General features: G+C 38.1%; 3 protein-coding genes across 3 annotated transcripts; 2 read left to right on the top strand and 1 right to left on the bottom strand.

Moving 5' to 3' along the window:
* LOC144649796 (NADH dehydrogenase [ubiquinone] iron-sulfur protein 3, mitochondrial-like) lies at window positions 1-5,600 on the top strand. The gene is made up of 6 exons (XM_078509387.1): window positions 1-89; window positions 429-515; window positions 2,079-2,308; window positions 3,901-4,026; window positions 4,460-4,579; window positions 5,196-5,600. The coding sequence occupies exons 1-6, from the start codon at window positions 20-22 to the stop codon at window positions 5,364-5,366; spliced, it is 804 nt and encodes a 267-aa protein (XP_078365513.1). The 5' UTR covers window positions 1-19; the 3' UTR covers window positions 5,367-5,600.
* A 2,429-nt stretch (window positions 5,601-8,029) lies between these two features.
* On the bottom strand, window positions 8,030-11,852 carry LOC144649801 (ras-related protein Rab-18-like). The gene is made up of 2 exons (XM_078509394.1): window positions 11,566-11,852; window positions 8,030-10,407 (listed from the first exon to the last, which is right to left on the bottom strand). The coding sequence occupies exons 1-2, from the start codon at window positions 11,746-11,748 to the stop codon at window positions 9,943-9,945; spliced, it is 648 nt and encodes a 215-aa protein (XP_078365520.1). The 5' UTR covers window positions 11,749-11,852; the 3' UTR covers window positions 8,030-9,942.
* Window positions 11,853-11,903: 51 nt separating this feature from the next.
* LOC144649800 (uncharacterized) lies at window positions 11,904-18,326 on the top strand. Its single transcript, XM_078509393.1, has 3 exons — window positions 11,904-11,986; window positions 13,840-14,152; window positions 15,341-18,326. Exons 2-3 carry the CDS (start codon window positions 13,982-13,984, stop codon window positions 15,830-15,832), a joined length of 663 nt encoding a protein of 220 aa, XP_078365519.1. The 5' UTR covers window positions 11,904-11,986; window positions 13,840-13,981; the 3' UTR covers window positions 15,833-18,326.
* Window positions 18,327-20,091: the final 1,765 nt, after the last annotated feature.

Below are 20,091 nucleotides of genomic sequence, written 5' to 3'. Positions count from 1 at the left end.
GAACGTTCGCGTTTTCAAAATGGCGTCCATGAAGGTTCGTTCTCTGCTAAAGTTTGGAGCAATTGCAGGACCTAGGCTAATACTGAGAAGTATGTATTCTGTTTCTTGAGCCTTGAAATAATTTTCATGTCTCTGTTTGGTTTATAACGTCGAAAATTGCCAAAAAGATGTGCAAAGTTGCCCTGAAATAACCTCTTCTTCATCGATGTACACAGGATGTACATGTACATGGTTCCTGTGTGCTTGGAAAATTTAACTTGTAATCTTTATTTGGATGCTTACATGACTGTTGCACACTGTTAAATTTAGCAAAAGTTATTATAATTCCTCAGAACATTTAATGTAAAATAACTAGGGGCAAGCTAAGCAAATTTAGATTACAACCATTCAGCTCCCAATAACTTGCTACATTCTCTGTGGTTTTATAGATCAATACAAACCCAGCACGCCTTTCTGCACTGCTGCTTTCCTCTCACAGAAGTCAAGAAAACTCTCAACTGATGTTGCAATCAAAGGTAATTCCTCTTGTTTAAAACTGTTCTTTCACAGTGTCATGGTGTGACAAATAACCTTAGTTGATGTTCGTAAGCAGGAGTCTACATAATATGTGTAGATGGATATTGCGAGTTTCGCCCACATCGTTTCGCCCATAACAACAATCGTTTCGCCCAGAACGTGAATGGTTTCTCCCAGAATTAAAACGTCTAGAATCTAACTAAAAAAACGTCAACCTAAATATTAAACGTCCGTAACATAATGAAGTTTTTTGACCTGAGACCATGAAATGTTGAAACGAACAAGTTATCACTTCACTGTTGAAACGAACAAGTTATCACTTTCACTGTTGAAACGAACATGTTATCAGTTTCACGGACGATGGAGCACGAACTTCCTTATTCTGTCTTTGAAAGATAAAACTTGTAACTCTTCTTCTTCTTATACTCTGCTTCAGTTTGGACTCTCAAAATTTCCCACATATGAACAGAAAACAAAATTCGTCCTGGTTACCGGGTTCATCTGAATAGGACCTTAGTCTCGACGATCTCTGAGTCTCAGTCTGGGCGAATCGAGTCTATGTCTGGGCGAAACAATTCTCTATCTGGGCGAAACTCGTTCTGGGCGAAACTCGTTCTGGGCGAAACCCGCAGCTTCCGTGTAGATAACATTTCTTGGAAAATAAAATGGTCATAAAATTTATGTTTTAGACAATTCCTTATCTTTCACATATGGCATGGGCAACTAAGGCCACAGAAAGCAGTCTCTTCCCTTTTTTCGCCTTTTGCATAATTTCTTGCCACAGAAATCTTTGATATTCATAAAATTTAATTTAACCAGCCAAAAACATGTATTCTGCTTTAATATTTAGTGAATTATTTGGTAAAACTTTCAGTTTCAAAATAAATTTTACTGTACATAGGAAAAGAGAAACAAGAAAGAAAGCAATATTCTAAAATAATTACCATCAGAAGACAAAGATAAGGCAAACTAAGCTAAGCAGGCTTGCTAACAAGCCCAGCTAACTTTTCTAGCCTGTGCACCTTTAGAATAACCCCAAGTCTTTGTTTCATGTGAAATTTCAGCTGGTGATAAGCTCTCTTTCAACTGATGAAAATGGCCATTGGCCAGCTCTGAGCTATCTCTCCACCAGGAAGCAACTGTTTATCAAACAAGAGTTGGTTGATAAATATTCTGTTGGAAAAAAGTCAAGATATACAATGTAGCAGAGTCTGGCTCTGAATGTAGATTTATAATGTACAGTACATGTCTAACAAATCTTTCCATAATGGGCCCTTAGTCAAGCCCTGTTACAAGACTCTGTCAATCTTAAATCACAAGCAGGAATACATGTTTATTACAAGAAATTGAAGGAGTTTGATGATTAGTAAGGTCGTCAATTTTTAGATCACCAATGTCTTAAGTGTGAGATTTTGTAGAGGTTTCAAAGTATGTGTAAGAAAAAATTGTAAGATTTAAATGTGAATAAAAGGTGCTGGATGGCTAGGTTTGATATTATACATGTACATGTGTTCATGTTCATGTGTTGTTGTTAACCTTCTGTCATCTTGTCTGTTGTTCAGAGGATGCAGCTGTAGCTCAACTGTCTGAGTTTGGACAGTATGTTGCTAGCATACTGCCGAAGTATGTTCAGCAGGCACAGATGACACAAACAAAAGAACTGGAATTGTTGATTGCTCCTGAGGGCATCATCCCTGTCCTGACATTCCTGAAAGACCATACTAATGCTCAGTACAAGTCTATGGCAGATCTCACAGCCGTGGATAAACTAGGAAAACCTTATAGATTTGAGGTGCGTGCAGTAAACCAGGCCAAACAATATGATTACTGTAAATGATCTAATAAACGCCCACTCTCAAATAAACGCCTCTTATCTAATAAACGCCCCCCCCTGAAGGGTTAAGTTTGTATTAGACACCCCCTTCTTCTCTGTCTAATAGACACCCAATCGAAGAATCACCTCAAAAACCAAGGAAATGCTCCATAGAATAAAATCACGCAATATAGTTAGTTTCTTGCTTAACTCCGACATCGAAGAGACCAACTACGTTCGAAAGTACGCCAACATGATTGACCCCGATGACGATGAAAACGTCCATATTGAACTTGAACGACATCTTTAGGTTTTGTATTAGCGCAGAATAGATTAGTCTCCTACCCAAAAACTCTGTTTTGTATCTTACTCCACTAGCAAACTACGCATCCAATTTGTTTTGTTGATGTTATTACTATTAAATTGAAATAAACGACTCTCTCTTATAAACGCCTCATATCTATTTAACGCCACCCCTAGGAGCCCAAAAATTTAATAGATGCCCCGGGTGTTTATTAGATCATTTACGGTATAAATTATGTACTGGTTTATGGTGGTTTTCAGTGATATGCCAGCTCTAAAATTCAAAACTCAACTAATGATTGTGTTTTTCGCTGCTGTCAATCATAATCATGGCTACAGCTAACGAGCCATAAAAACAGAAACAAACAAAATGGATCAGAAACCAACAATCACAACTGACCGACGTGACACTTTGACCCAGTTGAAGTGAACTTCTGTTTCCTGAAAGGTCAGCTAAGATGATTGACGGCAGCAAAAAGCTTAAACCATTGTTTGAGGATTGAATTTCAGAGTTTGCATAAATTTATCACTGAAAACTGCAATAAACTTACCTTTGATATGGGATTTTTCTTTGTTAAATTTGTATCAAATGTTGATAATAATAATTATCATTTATTACAATGAATCATAATTATTATTTTGGCTAAAAGAAAATAAAAATTTGACTGGTTTTCAATTTGTATGAACTGACTTCAAACCAAAAACAAACTGTACAGTCGAAGAAAAAGGAAAGCCTTTTTAAGCCTTGTGGCCTGGGTCATAATTCCTGGCGTTTAGAGCAGTTTTCAATTGAGTGTCGTAAAACCAAAACCAAAGTAATTACTCTAGCCAATCACAAAGAACACAGGCAATCCAGTAAACCAATCAAAACTCGAAGAAAATACATGAAGCCGGCAAGAAGCGCGGGAAAACGTGCGTGAGCGGGTCATGAGTGGTTTTGGTTTTACTTCTGATTGGCTGAGAAAGTGGCGCGAGGGTTTTAAACCAATCACAAAGCGTAGTAATGCAAAACCAAAGCAAACGCAAATTACTTTCCACACTCAAGTGAAAACCGCTCTAACTCCCATTCTTGTAACGTGAGGCAGGTACAGTAGGATTAGATACTGGAAGTAGTCCACCACGTGCTACTCCTTTCTATCTGGCTGCCTGAATAAAGTTTATATTCTTGGGCGAAGAGAGGCACGGAGAGTAATTAAAAGTGTCTTGACCATTGTGGTACTGAATACATGTACAATCATACAGTAAGTGTCTTTGTTGGTCTTTTACAGATTGTGTATAATTTGCTGTCTCTGAGGTACAACTCAAGGATCCGAGTAAAAACGTACACTGATGAACTCACACCAGTCGACTCTGCTGATCCAGTGTTTAAAATAGCAAACTGGTATGAAAGAGAGGTTAGTATACATTGTATACAAATGTTTATTTCTACAGGGATGTTGCTAAGGGCCAGCCGCTGGCTAATTTGCCGGCTGAAATTTCACATGAAAATAAAGACTTAATAGGTACACTTTTATAGCTGCAAAGACCAGAAAAGCCACCTGGGCTTGTTGATGAGATAGTGTTTTCTTAGCTACATGTACCTCCCTGTTTCTAAGAAGCAAATGAAGGCAAAACAAAGCTCATATTTTAAAAGATGTGAGCTTATCTGTAGGAAATATATGTACCATGTTTAAGTGAAGTTTCACTACCTTTACTTACATGTACTATCCAACTGTACAAAACATTTTCTTGCTACATGTATGCTGTTTTGAGAAAATAAATGTGCAATGCCTATGGCAGTTACATTTTATTAAAAGTTGTTTATTTGTGACGTCTGTTACCTTGCAGATATGGGACATGTATGGTGTATTCTTTGCGGACCATCCAGACTTGCGTAGAATCTTGACAGACTATGGGTTTGAAGGACACCCGTTTAGGAAGGACTTCCCCCTTACTGGTTATGTTGAGGTAATAAGCAGTTGGCGATTTATACTTTTGGCCTTTTTTGTAACATTAACTTTCATGTGATCTTTTAGTTTATAATATTATAAACTAAAAGATTGTTTCATTTTTCCATTTGTAAATTTGTACAAGCCTTTTCAGACTCTTAAAAATTATATACATCATTGTACTGCATGAAATTTAATTTGATAGTCAGATTAATGCTCAATCACTGTTATAAATAGTAGAAGTAATTCACTCATTATAATAATTATATAAAAACTGCTGGAGCGATCTGTACAGTCTAATTCTTGTGTGAGTGCATAGCAAGATTGTACACAGTGCATTAATGTTGTGGTTTAAATTAATTATCTTTGGTTTAAAATTTTTCAAACCAATTTAATTTTTACATGTATGTTTCATTGCCTCATATTCTCTCATAATAAAAATATTCATTATCATAATCTGAAACAAAAGGAAATAAAAATCAAAAACCAAAGACAACCACAAAAAAAAAAAAACTTTTAAACCAAAGAAAACCACAAATTATATACATGTAGGCAACATGCCTTTACTAAACAATGTCTTCACTAGTTTAGTCTTTAAACATGAAATGAAATTTGTGTTGGTATTTATTTTTTAGGTACGGTATGATGACGAGCTAAAGCGTGTTGTCTGTGAACCAATTGAAATGGCTCAAGAATTCCGCAGGTTTGACTTTCAGACTCCATGGGAAAATTTCCCAGCACACAGGAAAGAGATAGAAGCCGCTCAAGAACAACTACCAAAAGGGGAGAAACCAGAGAAGAGTTAATTGATTGCTTGTTCTTATAGTTGTTTAAAATTAGCTTTTGTAACAAAAATATTAATACAGTATTACCGGTACACGTACAGTCTTGTACTACATGTATGTGTTATTTGGTCAGTGGATGAGTACATCAAGTACTGTTCTTTAATGATGGAAGGTGGTAATTTTTATTGTAAATAACTTGTTAAACAAATTGTGTATTCCATCAGTACCAATAAAGTTTGTTTCTCCTGTACAATATACTTTGTCAATGTTCATTACAACTTCAGTTTGTTCAGTACATGCACATGTATTGCAAGTTACAGTAAAAACCTGTGTATAAGAACAACAACAACAACTTTATTCACACTTAATTAAATTAAATTTACAATGCAGAAAATAATAAAGATAAAATAAAGTGCATGGCTGCTTAAAATAACCAGCATTGGCTAATAAGATTGGACAGCCATCCTTAGTGTTGATTACAAAAGATTTACATTGTAGATTACAAAAACAAACACACAAACACAAAATGTAAGAACCTGTTGGGCTTAAATTTTCATTTAAAACCCCCTTTTCATAAGAACCTATTCAGCCTAAAATTTTTAACAGTTTCTTATTTTACAAAATGAAGGCACAGATGAAAATACAGAAAAAGTTTTTTAGTCTAGACCTGCATGCTGGTACTTTGGAAAGATAAATTTACTGTATGGTTATCATCTACATGTAAATTGTATTATTTCTAGATAATTATTTAATACTGCAATATATTCCATACCACATACAGTGTATGCCCTGTAGTAGTTATCTGTGCTGATTGCTAGTGCCCCTATCAAATTACTAAGAACCTAAGTAGCCTAAAGTCCCACTAATATTATACCATTTCTATAAGAACCTATTTTAGGCAAAGTTGGTAAAGAAAGAGTCTACGAATGCTTGATCCTTCATTCCAATATCAATTTCAAAACATCCCAAACCGCCTATAAAAAGGAATGCATTCTGATCCCTCCAAGATAATTTTAACAATTATTCCATGAGCGCACATTGGACACGAGATGGTAGATAGCCAATGAGGCGCGTAGCGCCGAGTTGGCTATAACGATCTCATATCCAACAATCGTGAGTGGAATAATAATTGTTTTATTAAAAACGCCCAAAGGATTGCAATATTTGAGCTCCCAAGGTGATTTTGTGGACGCGTATCGGCTACCATATTTGTGTCAATGGTATATGAGCTTATATACCATTGCCTGTTAACCAATCAAAATGCAGGAATTGCAAATTATACCATTGCTAGTTTTTAATAATATCCCATATTCCGCCATTAATATTAGTACAGTCCAACCTCTAAGCAGCTACCTATTAAGCAGCCACCCCCCATTAAGCGGCCACTTTCCAAAGTCCCGATTTATTTGTCACTGAACTGGTGTATTTGATACCTCTATTAAGCGGCTGCGGCCACCTTTTTGCTGTTGGAAGTGTATTATTTATATGGGTTTTTACCTCCATTAAGCGCCCAGTGAAATGGTGACAGATGATATATATCGTCAGTGAAATATCTTGTCTGAACTAAATTTTTTTACATACTAACTGTTGATGCAAAAAGGCCAAACAAACTTGTCAACGATGTTTTTCATATTTTTCTGTTCATTTTCAACCTGAAGAAATACTGTACATTTCAACTACGTGCCCTCTGTGTTAGAGCTAGAACTATGCATGGGCTGGAAATACGCTGTTATGTTTTGTTACAATGAATTTTGGATTTATCTTTATATATGTTCACTTTTTTTAAAGCATTTTGCTATATAGAGTCAATAAAATCATGTTTACTGCCATTCCTATCCAAGTTATATTGTACCTCTATTAAGCGGCCACTTTTCAAAGTTCCGAGGGCGGCCGCTTAATAGAGGTCGGACTGTATTATTATTGTTATCTCTCATTGCACATCCTGCCTTGACTTAAGCCCCATCCCACATCTCTGCAAACCTAATTTGGACCCTTCATGCATGCTATAAGTTACTAGAGAACCAGGCAGTTTTAATTGAAAGCAATTGAAAAAGAGAACAAGCTTAATAAATCACATGCAAGGGGAAGAGTGGGGTGGAGTCAAAGAAGCCATTCTAAAAGAAATTTTCAGAAAGGTAACTACTCTTCCCAACTTCCACACATTTCAACTTGAAGCATAACATTCAACTTAAATGATTATTCCATAACTGGAATGAATAACCTACAATGCAACTGAAGAGATTCTACTTCACTTTGGGATGGTGGTGCTTCTAACTGGGCTACTTTATTATTAACGGTGCTAATAACCAGGATTTTACAGTGACAGACCAGGTGACCTATGTAGCGTAGCAGGTTGCCTATGTTAGCAGGTCATGGCATGGCATCATGTAGACTTTTTAAAGTTGTAGAAAGATTACTACACTCTGATCCCCTCCCCAGAAAGGGAAGAGATGCGAGTAATAACCCCCAGTGAGCTCACACTAATTGTTCTTATCCTTTAAATTACAAGTCTGACTATCAGCTAAACACACCTCCATCTTTAAGGGAAGACACACTTAGAATATTGACTGAACATGAAATAGTAGAAGTTGACATTTGATGACAAAATGTGAATAGCACATTCACAATTGATTTCTTTAACATTTTTTATTATAAATAACTTTTTATTACTTAAAATAGTGCAAAAAGATTCATTTTAATTGTTAAAATAATATAATTATTTATTAATTTTGACTGACAAAATTAACCAGTATTATGGCAAAAAATATATTCTGATTATCCTTTTACTGGTGATTATGTCACAAAATCCAGTCCGCTTAATTTATTATTATTATTATTCAACTGTTAAGGTTGGAAAACAAACAAGGAGAAATGAAGCAGGGATGATTCTCGGGCTTTTAGCCTTTATGTTGAGGTTTATTAATTAAACTTTATCTTAAGTTTAAAATTTTTCAAACCAGATTATGATAATGAATATGAGACAATGAAATTAAAATAAAAATCAAACTGGTTTGAAAAATTTAATTCAAAGATAAAAAACAACCACAAACCACATGCAGTCCCTTTCAATCTAAACCAGTTCGAATCAAGTTGAGTTTTCTTCAAGATTAACATGACTTTGCTCCAAATCCCAGGGATTTCCTCCCCCCCCCATTCCCACGCTTACTGTAGATCAGATGAACCATTGAATGTATAGTATGATGATTCAACTAAATCCAGGAGTCTGAGGGGTTGTATTGGAGGGAGAAGTACAGGATGCGGGAACCTCCAATCCCCCCTCCCCCATTACTATGACTACACTGATTTTATACAGTCAACTCTCTCTTAATGGACACCCCTATAAGACGGACACCTCTTTAAGACGAACACCTGGTGTTGGTCCCGTTCCTGCCTTTTTCAGTCATTTTACTGTAACTAAACTCCCTATAAGACGGACACCTCCCTAAAACGGACAGTTGGAGCCGGTCCCGACAGTGTCTGTTTTAGAGGAGATTGACTGTATTATCAATGTAGTAGATGCTTCCTTGAACCTAATGCTGGCAGCACACACATCTAGCTGAGCTAACTGCCTCGCAAGCCCTTTTGCTCAGCAGATTTCTCGTGTGCAGACATTTTTTGTGAGAATTTTACCTCTGGAAGCCTTGAAGAAAATATCTATCGTGTTTGATATTTTTTGCCTCAAGTGGAAAAATCCTCAACATGTGTGGGCGACATGAAATACTTGCCCAGCCAAAAATATTAACTGACCAATAAACAGGCAGAATGCTCACGTGATTCAACATGGTGGCTTCCAGATCAAACTTTTTAAGCACTTTCCTCACTGTCTGCGGTGAAATGTGCAGTGAGTAATGGCTGAGCAATCAGGCAGGTGAGGTGAACAGCTCAGCTAGTTGCTCTAGTGTGCGGCTGGCTTAACCTAAAACCGACTAAATTGTGTATAAACATGTTGACTCAGTGCCTAGTGTGGTGCTGAAATAAACTCTACTGACTATTACTGTTCTGAACAGATCGATCCTGCCCTTTTATTTAATTGCCTTAAAAGATATACTAATGTCAGCTGTGTTGGCAATGGGTGCCTACAATTTACTTGAAGCCACATTCCATGAGCTAAGTTGGAGTTGTCAAACTTACATGTACATTTGCAAGCTCATTGTTTTACAAATTTGTAACCTCCAACACATTATCATGGTTGCCACAGACATTGGTTTTCAAAATTCCCTGACTTTTTCCTGATAAAATTTCCCTGACCAAATAAATTCAAAATTTCAGCTACATGTATTGTAGCGGCCTCTAGCGCCTGCTTCCAAGAAAGAACATATAGCTGAGATCACATTGACCTGAAATGTTTCTTCCAGCCATCAATTGTATGCAATCATGGGTGTCGTAAATATTCCAATTCTCCCTGACGTTTCTTCAAAATGTCAATTTTTCCAGTGACTAAAAATAAAATTCCCTGACTTTTCTCTGATCTTGGAGATTTTTATTTTTCCCTGACCATTTTCTGACCTGTGGCAACCCTGATTATGCTGGCCATGAGAGGAAACAGATGTGGACATGAATTGTACACTTCTTATCATCATGAATGTAAGACATTTTTCTAACAGCAGCCGCCTGATGTGGAAGGTACCGGCGTGCGTGGTGGCTCAGGTTTTGTAGGTTTAATCTTGTCGAATTCATTCCTTGAATTACTAGGTTCTGCATTTTTCAGTAGATATTCAGCCACTCTTCGTATAAGTTCTTTAATTCCTGTATTGTTCTTTGCTGACGTTTCTGCTCTGAATTTAAACTTGCAAACAGATCTGCCCGTGTCCTCATGATTGCAGAGAAGCTTTTCAGCTTCTTTTACATCCACACTCTGGTCCTCTTTGTCAATCTTATTACGCACTAACACCATTGCAGCGCCATTAGCATTCGTTTTGGCATCTGTGTAGTAATCGTTAAGCACTTGAAGTGATTCTGTATCATCACAATCATAAACCAAGAGCACAACATGACTTCCAAAGTAGTGTTGGCGGGTCAGACGAGCGTATCTCTCCATTCCAGATGTGTCCCAAAGATCAATCTACATGTAGAAAGCAAATTTTAAAAAGAAATGACAAGTTAAAAAAACACTTATTTAACTGCAACTGTCAACTGCAAACCAATTATTAGGGGTGACTATTGAGGTCATTTTGCCTATTGCGATGGTATTGCGATAGTCAAATTACTATTGCAATACTATTGCGATAGTAGTGACACAATTGCGATACTATTGCAATAGTAGTGACACTATTGCAAAAGTATTGTGATAGTAATTAGTGACTTTAAAGCATCGTAATCATTTCTTTCTCCTTTTGAACGTGGATAAGGCCCTGGAGAGAGCGATGTCTGTGAAGTTTGCTTTTATGGCTTGTAAAACAGTACGGATTCTGAAACAACGAACAGAAAGCCAAGAAAGGACAGCAGAGAACAAGCGAGGCAATTTTTCAATTACGGAAAATGTACTACAGGACACCATTTGAAAAACTATCGTAACTATTGATAGTTAACGAGACTATCGCGATTGCTATCGAAAATTGAATTTGTGAAAGATGCATTGCTATCGGAACACCCCCAATCACGATGCATTGATAGTTTGATGTATTGTTACACCCCTACCATTTATGGGGGATCAAGAAGCTCCCATATAATAGAGCTGAAAATACCCATGAGAAATTTTGAGAAACATCACAAAAAGAAACCGAAATCCACTTTTGAGGGTGTGTCTCTAGCTTATTTTGCCCCTTAGAGGTAAATATACCAAATGAATGGAGAATATTATCAATGAGTGATAAATGACAACACTGACCAGCCAAGAGCCACATCCTAAGAAGGGGAGGGGGGGTATCAATTTAAGTTATTGACTACTATATTAATTACCGGTATGTAGTTAATGTTTATCTGAAGCTTACTTTGAAAATAAACCCCTTGAGGTCATCATGCAGCAACTGTGCAGATAATACACAAAAAAAAAAAACTACTTGTCTACATTGCTTCGATCAATTTAAGATAAAGCCACGCACTGCAATGCTCTGATAGATGAAGCTGCTACAACAACAACAAAACCTGAACTAAGCTTACATGTAGAAATGGACATTGTCCATTTGTTCTCAAGGCTTATGGGAGTGAGGTGGCGTTATCTTTAACTGGCCTCCAGTACGTGATTGCATATCATTTATTTATTACTCAGCTCATTCCTCACTTTAATGGTTTTATCTTGAACTCGGACTTTGATCTTGTCTTCTGCCAAATTATCGAACTTTGATGTATCGTCTTTGAAGCCATCACCTCGAAGGCGGCGAAATATGGACGTTTTTCCAACTTCAGTTTTCCCACACAGAGCAACTTTGTACACTGGTAGTTTCTTGCAGTCTTTATCCCCCATACTCTACTCTTGTTTTAAAGAGCAAGGTCAAATCAATAATGAAACTGACAGATAAATATTAAAGAAAGGCAGTTCCACAGTCCGCCGGTCCGCCATGTTGCAAAACTAACAACATGTAATTTCTAGCTTCCAGTCCACTGTCGATTAGGTAAACGGCCAGGCTACTAAGCTTGTGTGTTCCACACAAGATTTTGCGGATCATTTTGCCTCGGAAATTCTACAATTGATTGATGTTTTGGTGAGTTATTTGTAGGGTTAGTGAACACAATGAAGTGATATTGTAGTTTCACGTAAAATTAACCGATTCTACTGGTCCGACACGGCTGGTAAAAATCGATCCTAGCTAGGGGCATACTTGAGGGGCATTCCCGAAGAGACAAAATTTTGTTTTCGCAGCTTTACGCCGCTTGAAGTGTGCAATATAACGAAATGTTGAAAAGTTCTGAATGCCTTTGACAATATTTTAATGCACACAGCTATATTTCGTCAAATTGTTAGACTTGTTGAAAAATTTATAGCTAGAACAAAATTAAACTTGTCTCAGCACGACAGTACCCACTCCCCCCTGGGCAGGCATTTGACATCATATTTATCTGGGTTAGGATTAGCTTCCCACGCAGTCGTTTTTAGGGGCGATCGTATTTCACTCCTCCCCACAATTGGGGGACCCTCAACACCGCAACACCACATAAAACACCGCAATTGTTAGCGGTGTTATGGAAATTTAGCTCTAATATCTTCATTAACAGTGCTTATAAAATTGTTTAAAATACGTTCCATGTTGTGTAACAAAATACGTTTAAGCTGCCAATCCCAATCCGTTTTCATTGATAAGTAACTTGACTATATTGCGGTGACGGTGTTTCATCATATTTTCTTGTGCAATTTTGTTTCGCCGAACACTGTAGGCTCAAAAACACAAACATCGCACACCGTATGGTTTGAGATTCGCTGCAAGATGGGATTAAGCCTGCCAGGGTTTAGTTCGTCTGCAACACAGGCTAGATGGGATTTTATTCACTGCACTGAACACTGCCATATAAATTAGCAATACTACAACATCGCAAACCCCCATGTCTCCCCCTCTTCTCATTAGCCTCCAACGCAGACTTGCTTTGGGCTCATCACACGTTCCTCCGCATGATGAGTCCAAAGGACATCTGCGTAGGAGGCTAGGTTAGCACACACAATTGATCTTCATGTAAATGTCTTCATGACAGTGTCATCATAATGTAAGTGTTTAGTTAATAAATGTCTTTTTTGTTGATTGGCAGGATTCCTAAGTGAAAAGAAAAATTGCTATGCCTTCCCCTTTCCCTAATCAGGGTCCCAGAGAAGTTTAGGGCTCCAGGGCTCTGGACCCAAAAAAGTCAGCTCCCAGGGCTTGCAAAAAGCTCTGTAGCAAATGTTTTGGGCAAAATGATGGGGCTTCATGATTCGATCCCGGGGGGGGGGGGGGGGGGGTACTCCCTATAATGGCCTATACGGGGAGGCTCCGCCCGAAATGGGTACCTTTTTCAGCCTTCAGGTATATAAAAGGGTAGGGATTTCACGAGTTTAAGTATATGAAAGGGTATGGAAATCTGTCATTTGGCTATTTAAAAGGGCCTTTAATTAAAATATTTCGAACAGACACAATTTATGGTTGTATTATTTTAATTTATTAAGCGCTACATAAAAATGTCGACAAGAAAACGTCCTATTTTAAGTCCACGCCATGTCTCTTAGGTATATGAAAGGGGTGCCTTTTTTCAGTTAAAGATATACAAAAGGGGTACAATTTCTGTCAAAAATGGTATATAAAAGGGTAAGGGGTTAGAACTTGGAGCGGAGCCTCCCCATATAAAACTTTTTTGAGTACCCCCCCCCCCCTGGGGATTCGATCAGGCTCCATGGTGAAAAAAATTAGGCCTCATGATGGGCTATAGCCTAATATAGCCACCCTCCTTTAGACCCTGCCTAATGGACCAAAATTAATGCAGATGGCTGTTTTGACCATGGTTTGACTTCAGGGAATTTAGTACAGTGCTAGTAGTTGAGAACTGAGATCAGTTTCGTAATCAATTTTATTTGTATAATTATGTCTTCCAGAAGTGAGGATTTCTGTGCATCAGATGATACCAGTACATTGCTGTACATCTCATGAAATGGTGCAAAGAACGTTGTATTAGCATTGCACCACATTGTATTAAGCGTATTGGTGACTAAAATAAGATTGACTCCGGGCCCTGTAATGGTCAATACATACAAGGTTGTATTATGTGGAAAGACTGGTGTGGGAAAGACGTCCATTTTCCGTCGCGTGTGTGGATTACCACTGCAGGACAGTAAGTCACGTCCAAGCAAAACTTTAAAGGATCATGAGCGTAAAGTAACAGTGGAAGTAGATGGTACAACAGTTGAGGTATGATGAATTGGTAACATTTTCCTACTAAGGGCCTCTTTACATGAGAGCCGAGATGAGTTTCGTCCTGGGATGAAAAAAATTTATTTTACATGAGCGTGTTCATCCCGGGATAAGTCGTCCCGCCCGAGTTGAATTCATCTAGCCTGTGCTTACATAACATTACATTTCATCCCGGGAAGGGCTGTTTACATGGGGTTTTTCATCACGTTTAATCCCAGGATGACATTTCATCCCGGTGTTTCATCCCAGGATGAAATCGTACCGGAATGAACTCATCCCGGGACGAAATCATGTATCATCATGTAAACAGCAACAAGAAAATGATCAGACACCGAGATGAATTCATCCCGGGACGAAAGTCATCCCGGGACAAAAACTCTCATGCAAAGAGGCCCTAATTGGTATATTTTCGTAATTATACTAGATAGAGAGAATAGGGAGTAGTGAAAGTTTTTATGTTATGGCACCAGCACAGTCGTGGGAGGGAGAGGGGTGGGGCTTGTGTGCGGTTGGGCTTGTGTGACATAGGGACATCAGCAGATTGGAGAAACACTCCTATGTGTATAGCTCTGGGCAAGGTATGTCAGCATATAAGTGTAATGTGATAGGTACGGTGTAGGAAGCAGACAAATAGTCCTAGCTAAGTTGGGTAAGCAGACACGCAACCTGATTTTAATAAATGAAAAACCAACAGTCTGTTACTAAAAGAAGGGTAATTACCCTATGGGGGGGACAGTGGGGGTCTGAACCTCCCACCTCCCGTACCTTTTACTCCCGCCTCCCGCCCCTTTCCGTAGCTGTTCTCTCCAGCTGTTTGTTCCATGCATATGTCTATTGCAAAATATAATGAAATGTTACGAAATTTCACTCATTTTCTCCTGGTTCCCACCACCTTAAGAATCCACCTCCCGTACCTTTTACTCCCGCCTCCTGCCCCTTTCCGTAGCTGTTCTCTCCAGCTGTTTGTTCCATGCATATGTCTATTGCAAAATATAATGAAATGTTACGAAATTTCGCTCATTTTCTCCTGGTTCCCGCCACCTTAAGAATCCTGCTTCCCACCCCTTTTCTCCCCGGCTCCCGCCCCCTGTTCCCCTCTACTACCCTGTGTGTCACCATGCACTCTCAATCTGCAAGTACCTACCAAGTAACTGATTAAACGAGTTTCATTGTTTTGATTTGCAGCTTATTCTGTGCGACACCTGTGGACTTGAAAGGCATGCACAGTTAACTCGCTCTCACTTTGTACTTAGCCAAGTTGTTCTGTTTGTATACAGTGCAACTGATAGGGATTCTTTCAGCCAAGCCATTGAACTGTTAAACTTTGTCAAAATCAATGCACAAGGAGCTTGCTGCATTCTTATTAGAAATAAGATTGACTTAGATGCAACTGTCAGTGAAGATGACGCAATGGCATCAATTCCACCCAATGCCTTTACACTTCAGTTTAAGACTTCTGCTGTAACTAATGAAGGAATTCAAGAAATGCTACAATCAGTGGCCTCCCATTTGATAAAGAAAGCCACACCCATGAAAACTACACATGTAGGTCGCACCGCATGTTCAACTGAGGAAACTGCTCGGTACAATTGTAATGGTCCTAATGAGATTATTACCTTGCAAATAGAAGATGATGCAAATAGCCCTCGAAGGAGAAAGAGATGCTGCTTTCACTAACATGACAAACAATTTACAATAATTTATTATTAACCCATCAATCTCGACATGATACCAAGTATCTACTGTTAGATAGTATTGAATATCCTAAGATTGACCAATCAGACTGCTTAAAATGCCAATAAAATATGTTTGCATGTAGGAATATCTTTTTAAAAATAACAAAATTTTATTACCGGTATCTGTTGTTAACAGGTACACATGTGTAATAAAGGCTTAAGTTTTACCGAAAAAAATATATATTAATAGCGGAGCTCCCAGTGGCCCAAAGGGCCGCAGAGCAGAGCCCCATACCCATAGAAAATTAATCGACCCATGCTTTTGGTTTTTCTTGGTCATCATGGCTAGTGGTATGGTTCGTGGGCACGTGTGCCCTAGCAACGACGATGTTGCCCCAACATGGCAGACATACTCTAGAAATAGGTTTAAGGTTATGGTTAATATCAGCTTACATCTTTGATATTGGACATCCATGTCATGGTCAATTGACAGCTGTCAAAACAAGGTATCTGCTGACCAGTATCACATGACCATATCGTGGGCTCACATATAGAACTCATCGAGGTCGAATGTTTTTTCGAAGTTTACCGCTGACCAAGTAATGGTTTACATTGGACCCCAGGCTCAAGTGCTCTATTTTTTCTGTTATCGGTCAGTAAATTCGGATTTTCGAAAAGGGTGAAGTAAATAACCGGGGAGCTTCGCTTTTAAGCTTGGCTAAATCTATTTAAATTATGCTTTATCTATAAGTTAATTTGAAGGGATAAAAATAAATAAATTTCAAAATGATAATAGACAAATTCAGCTAACATGTTTACATCGTTGTTGCCACCCAAATCAGACAATGTGATGATTCCTTTGGGAGGTTACAATTGTGCAATATTTGTCACACGTAACTGAGCGCATGGGAGTATGAACGAACAGAACAATTGTAACCTCCCAAAGGAATCATGACATGATCTGTCGTGGGGGGCAACAACGATGTAAACATGTTAGCCGAATTGGTCTATTACATGGATTTAGCCTGCCAGGGCTGGCTCCATAGTGGGGTATAGCAAAATTAAAAACAACAACAACAACAGTCAGAGAAGTTACCCAAGCATGGTCTGGGTAGGAAGATCTCTGTCTGATTTTCTTTCGTCTCACTCTACTCTCTCATTTTTTTTTCACCCTATTGGGGCTTTAGGGAGATGCCAGTTTACATGCTATGCGTGAATTGAGCTATTTTGTTCAATGATAATGGAACGTCAGCTCCATTTTAGTCAGTAAAATTATAGGCAAGGCAAAAGTTGCTAGAGCCTTCAAAATAATACAGTCCATAAATTATTAGAGGTGCAAAGCGTCCCATAAAAATATGCTTTGGGTTAATTAAAATAATCATACTCTATTTGCTAGATGGGAGTTATATAATGAATAATGCAAATCTGTTTGATAACAATAAAAATGTCTCAAACGGTAAAGCAAAATAGAAAAATAGGCGCCTACAGGCGCGTGTGACTACTGCTAAGACGATGAAAATTACGAAAGTAGAATTGGCATATATATGCGGCTATATTTATTGTCAAACTGTCGGTCAGAGTGTTATATGGTGTATAAATCAGTGGTAATCAAGAAGATAATAGGAAGAGTCTGCATATGAGCTAAGTAGCCCATCAGGCTGAAGCTTATCCCGGTTTCCTTAGCATTTAACTAGAAGTGTTTCTATTCCCCCTGGATGGAATGCAAGTCTATTGCAGGGTTACCCCCTAGCAGTCAATTTTCCAGTTTCCATTTCATTAAACACCTGGGTGAAGTGAGACACCATGAGAGTTACGTTTCCTGCCCAAGAACAAAACGCCGCACCAGAGCTCGAACCCCGACTGCTTGCATTTTGATCAGTAGTTCAGCACACTAACCATTAGGCCACTGCGCCTCCCACAAAAGTAACCAAAAATCGGCTCCAAAATACAACCCAAAAATTATTGGATAATCAAAAACAGTTTCAATTAATTTAATAAACTTTAATATCAAACAAGAATGATACAACAACTTAGTGAGATCTATTTAACAGAAGTTGCTACATCGTTATTTTGTATATCTATAGGTAACAAGAACAGAACATAATTATTCAAAGCATTGCAGAACAATTCATATTTGCTTTTGGTTTGCCTTTAATAGAAGCACAATAGGTTTGAATTTCTCATTTTCTGATCTTGAGAAGTCAAGTGGATAGTGTTCAGCTACATATCATAGTATCTACAACTGTACCCATCAAGATATTATTGGTGTTCGAAAAGGTGTCCGCGTTGAACTTTTTAACTTATATACAAATGGGTTTTTCTTTTTACTGTAATCGGTAAAAACTTCACACTTTCTTGGTGAGAGGCACACTGCTCTGCAGGTTATTTGTTTGTTCATTTCCTTGTAATTGGCAATCAAAAAACTTTTTTTAATTGTATACACAGGAGAAAAACTGTGTTTGTATTAACCGGAAACTTTCATTCATCTTCTATGCCTGGAAGTTGTTTAATTACCTGTAAATACTTAACTTGAATGATTTGCAATAAAGAAATAATTATTGCTGAATTTAGTAAATAAAGGTTGCAATATTAGTAAAATATTACAATTAGAATTACAATTAAAAAGCGGATATTAAGACTAAAATCTCAAATAAAAGCGTACTGTGGAGTTGTATATATGTAAAAGTACTTGTATTAAAGCGATTGCGTGACTTGAACTTTAGGCTGCGAGGGCTTGAATGATGAACACTGTAGTTTATCGCTTATTTGATCGAACTACTACGGTTTACGATCATTATGTTTTAATACATCTAACAAATCACAGTTCTGGAGTAATGATTCACCACAGCTTTCACATCGATAGTTTCTCGATCACTAGAAGATTTAATTCGACCGTAGAGGTCAATAGCAGGCACTTGCTCAGATTTGTTTGCTACGTAAACGGACACAATATTATATTATTACCATAGTGGGAGAGAGGATCATGTATTTCCCTAAAACTTAAGCGCGAAATATTCATCCGCAGTGGCTGAATTCTCCTAAAGAGGGGTTCAATTTCTTCACACGAGGCTAATGTACTTTACAATTATGGAGTTGGAGTATCGGCAAGCGCACGTGTTGTTAATCACGCGTGGTCAAATCAGGTTAAAATACAATACATATTCGTCGCACACTAATAACTGGTCGAGCTAAAGGCGTAAATGTACTCACCAAACCTTTTATCCGATCGGTTGGAAGCAAATGTGAACGCTGTGTGATGTTGTAAAATATAAAAACACTTAACTCGCGATCGAACAATCCGTTCCAAAGCTGAGAGCGAAGCGAAGTCGAGAAATTTGTCGTATACTTTCTATACCGACCTAAAAGCTGAAAAATTCTCACGAAACCTTTCATCTGTTCGGTTAGAAACAAAATACGAAAGCTGTGAGAGGTGAATGTTGTAAAATATAAAACACAGACCTCGCAATCGAACATGTAATCGATCACTACAAAGATGTTCGTTTGTCATCGTAGACCATCGGTAGGCCATCGTTGTTACGAAGTGTTACCGAAGAGACTCACATATCTGTATTTCTTTGTGCTGATTGGCTCCGAAGTATACTCTATTGTTACTTACTTACTTTCGGGACGGACATGACAGCAATAGTGACTACTGGCGCATGCGCAGTAGTCACAAAAATTATGCGAATGTACCTCTTTCCCCCCCCCCCCCCCACCTAAAAAACTTAAAAAACAAAAAACAAAACAAAACAATTTCTTTACCAAACAGCAGTGAATTCACTGAGGTTCACAGCATTATTGAGGCCCTGCCAGGGTAAATTCCGACAGGCGACATGGCCCAAAAAGTAGTGACAGCACATAAATTAAAATCGCGACAAACGACAACCCTAATGGAAAAACTTAAATTCCAACAAGGACAAGCAGTTTTCCTTCAATTCAACTACTGACAGCGACAGGAAGTCCGATAAAACAGCGACACAGGACATTTTTAAGTTTAGACCAGCAACACGGGATCCCCCTGGCAGGGCCTCATTATTGGTTATAATGCAGACAGCTGATTGAGGCTGATGTGAACCAAAGTAATTATTGATCTCTCTGCACAATGCCACTCCAAGTTTATTTTTTTCCTTAGTGGCCATTAATTTTTGGTCGCCAGTAAAAAACTTTAGTCGCTAAATAATAAGATCGCGTTTTCAATCCTTCTTCTCAATTTTAGTCACGAGACTGGCAACTTACGTTCCAATTTAGTCAGTGGCGGAT

The sequence above is a fragment of the Oculina patagonica genome, chromosome 4, assembly GCF_052425735.1.
Source record: "Oculina patagonica isolate OP01 chromosome 4, crgOcupat, whole genome shotgun sequence".
Classification (NCBI taxonomy): Eukaryota; Metazoa; Cnidaria; class Anthozoa; order Scleractinia; family Oculinidae; genus Oculina; species Oculina patagonica.
The sequence above is the reverse complement of the archived record's forward strand: the minus strand, read 5'-3'. Positions and strand labels throughout refer to the sequence as shown.

What these genes read in the sequence shown, in the direction of transcription:
- LOC144649796 (XM_078509387.1), top strand. Translation starts at nt 20, where the DNA reads ATGGCGTCCATGAAGGTTCGTTCTCTGCTAAAGTTTGGAGCAATTGCA. An exon ending in CAAACTGGTATGAAAGAGAG is followed by an intron (nt 4,027 to 4,459) that starts GTTAGTATACAT and finishes GTTACCTTGCAG; the next exon opens with ATATGGGACATGTATGGTGT. An exon ending in CCCTTACTGGTTATGTTGAG is followed by an intron (nt 4,580 to 5,195) that starts GTAATAAGCAGT and finishes TTTATTTTTTAG; the next exon opens with GTACGGTATGATGACGAGCT.
- LOC144649801 (XM_078509394.1), bottom strand. Translation starts at nt 11,748, where the DNA reads ATGGGGGATAAAGACTGCAAGAAACTACCAGTGTACAAAGTTGCTCTG. An exon ending in TTCAAGATAAAACCATTAAA is followed by an intron (nt 10,408 to 11,565) that starts GTGAGGAATGAG and finishes TTCTACATGTAG; the next exon opens with ATTGATCTTTGGGACACATC.
- LOC144649800 (XM_078509393.1), top strand. Translation starts at nt 13,982, where the DNA reads ATGGTCAATACATACAAGGTTGTATTATGTGGAAAGACTGGTGTGGGA. An exon ending in TAGATGGTACAACAGTTGAG is followed by an intron (nt 14,153 to 15,340) that starts GTATGATGAATT and finishes TTTGATTTGCAG; the next exon opens with CTTATTCTGTGCGACACCTG.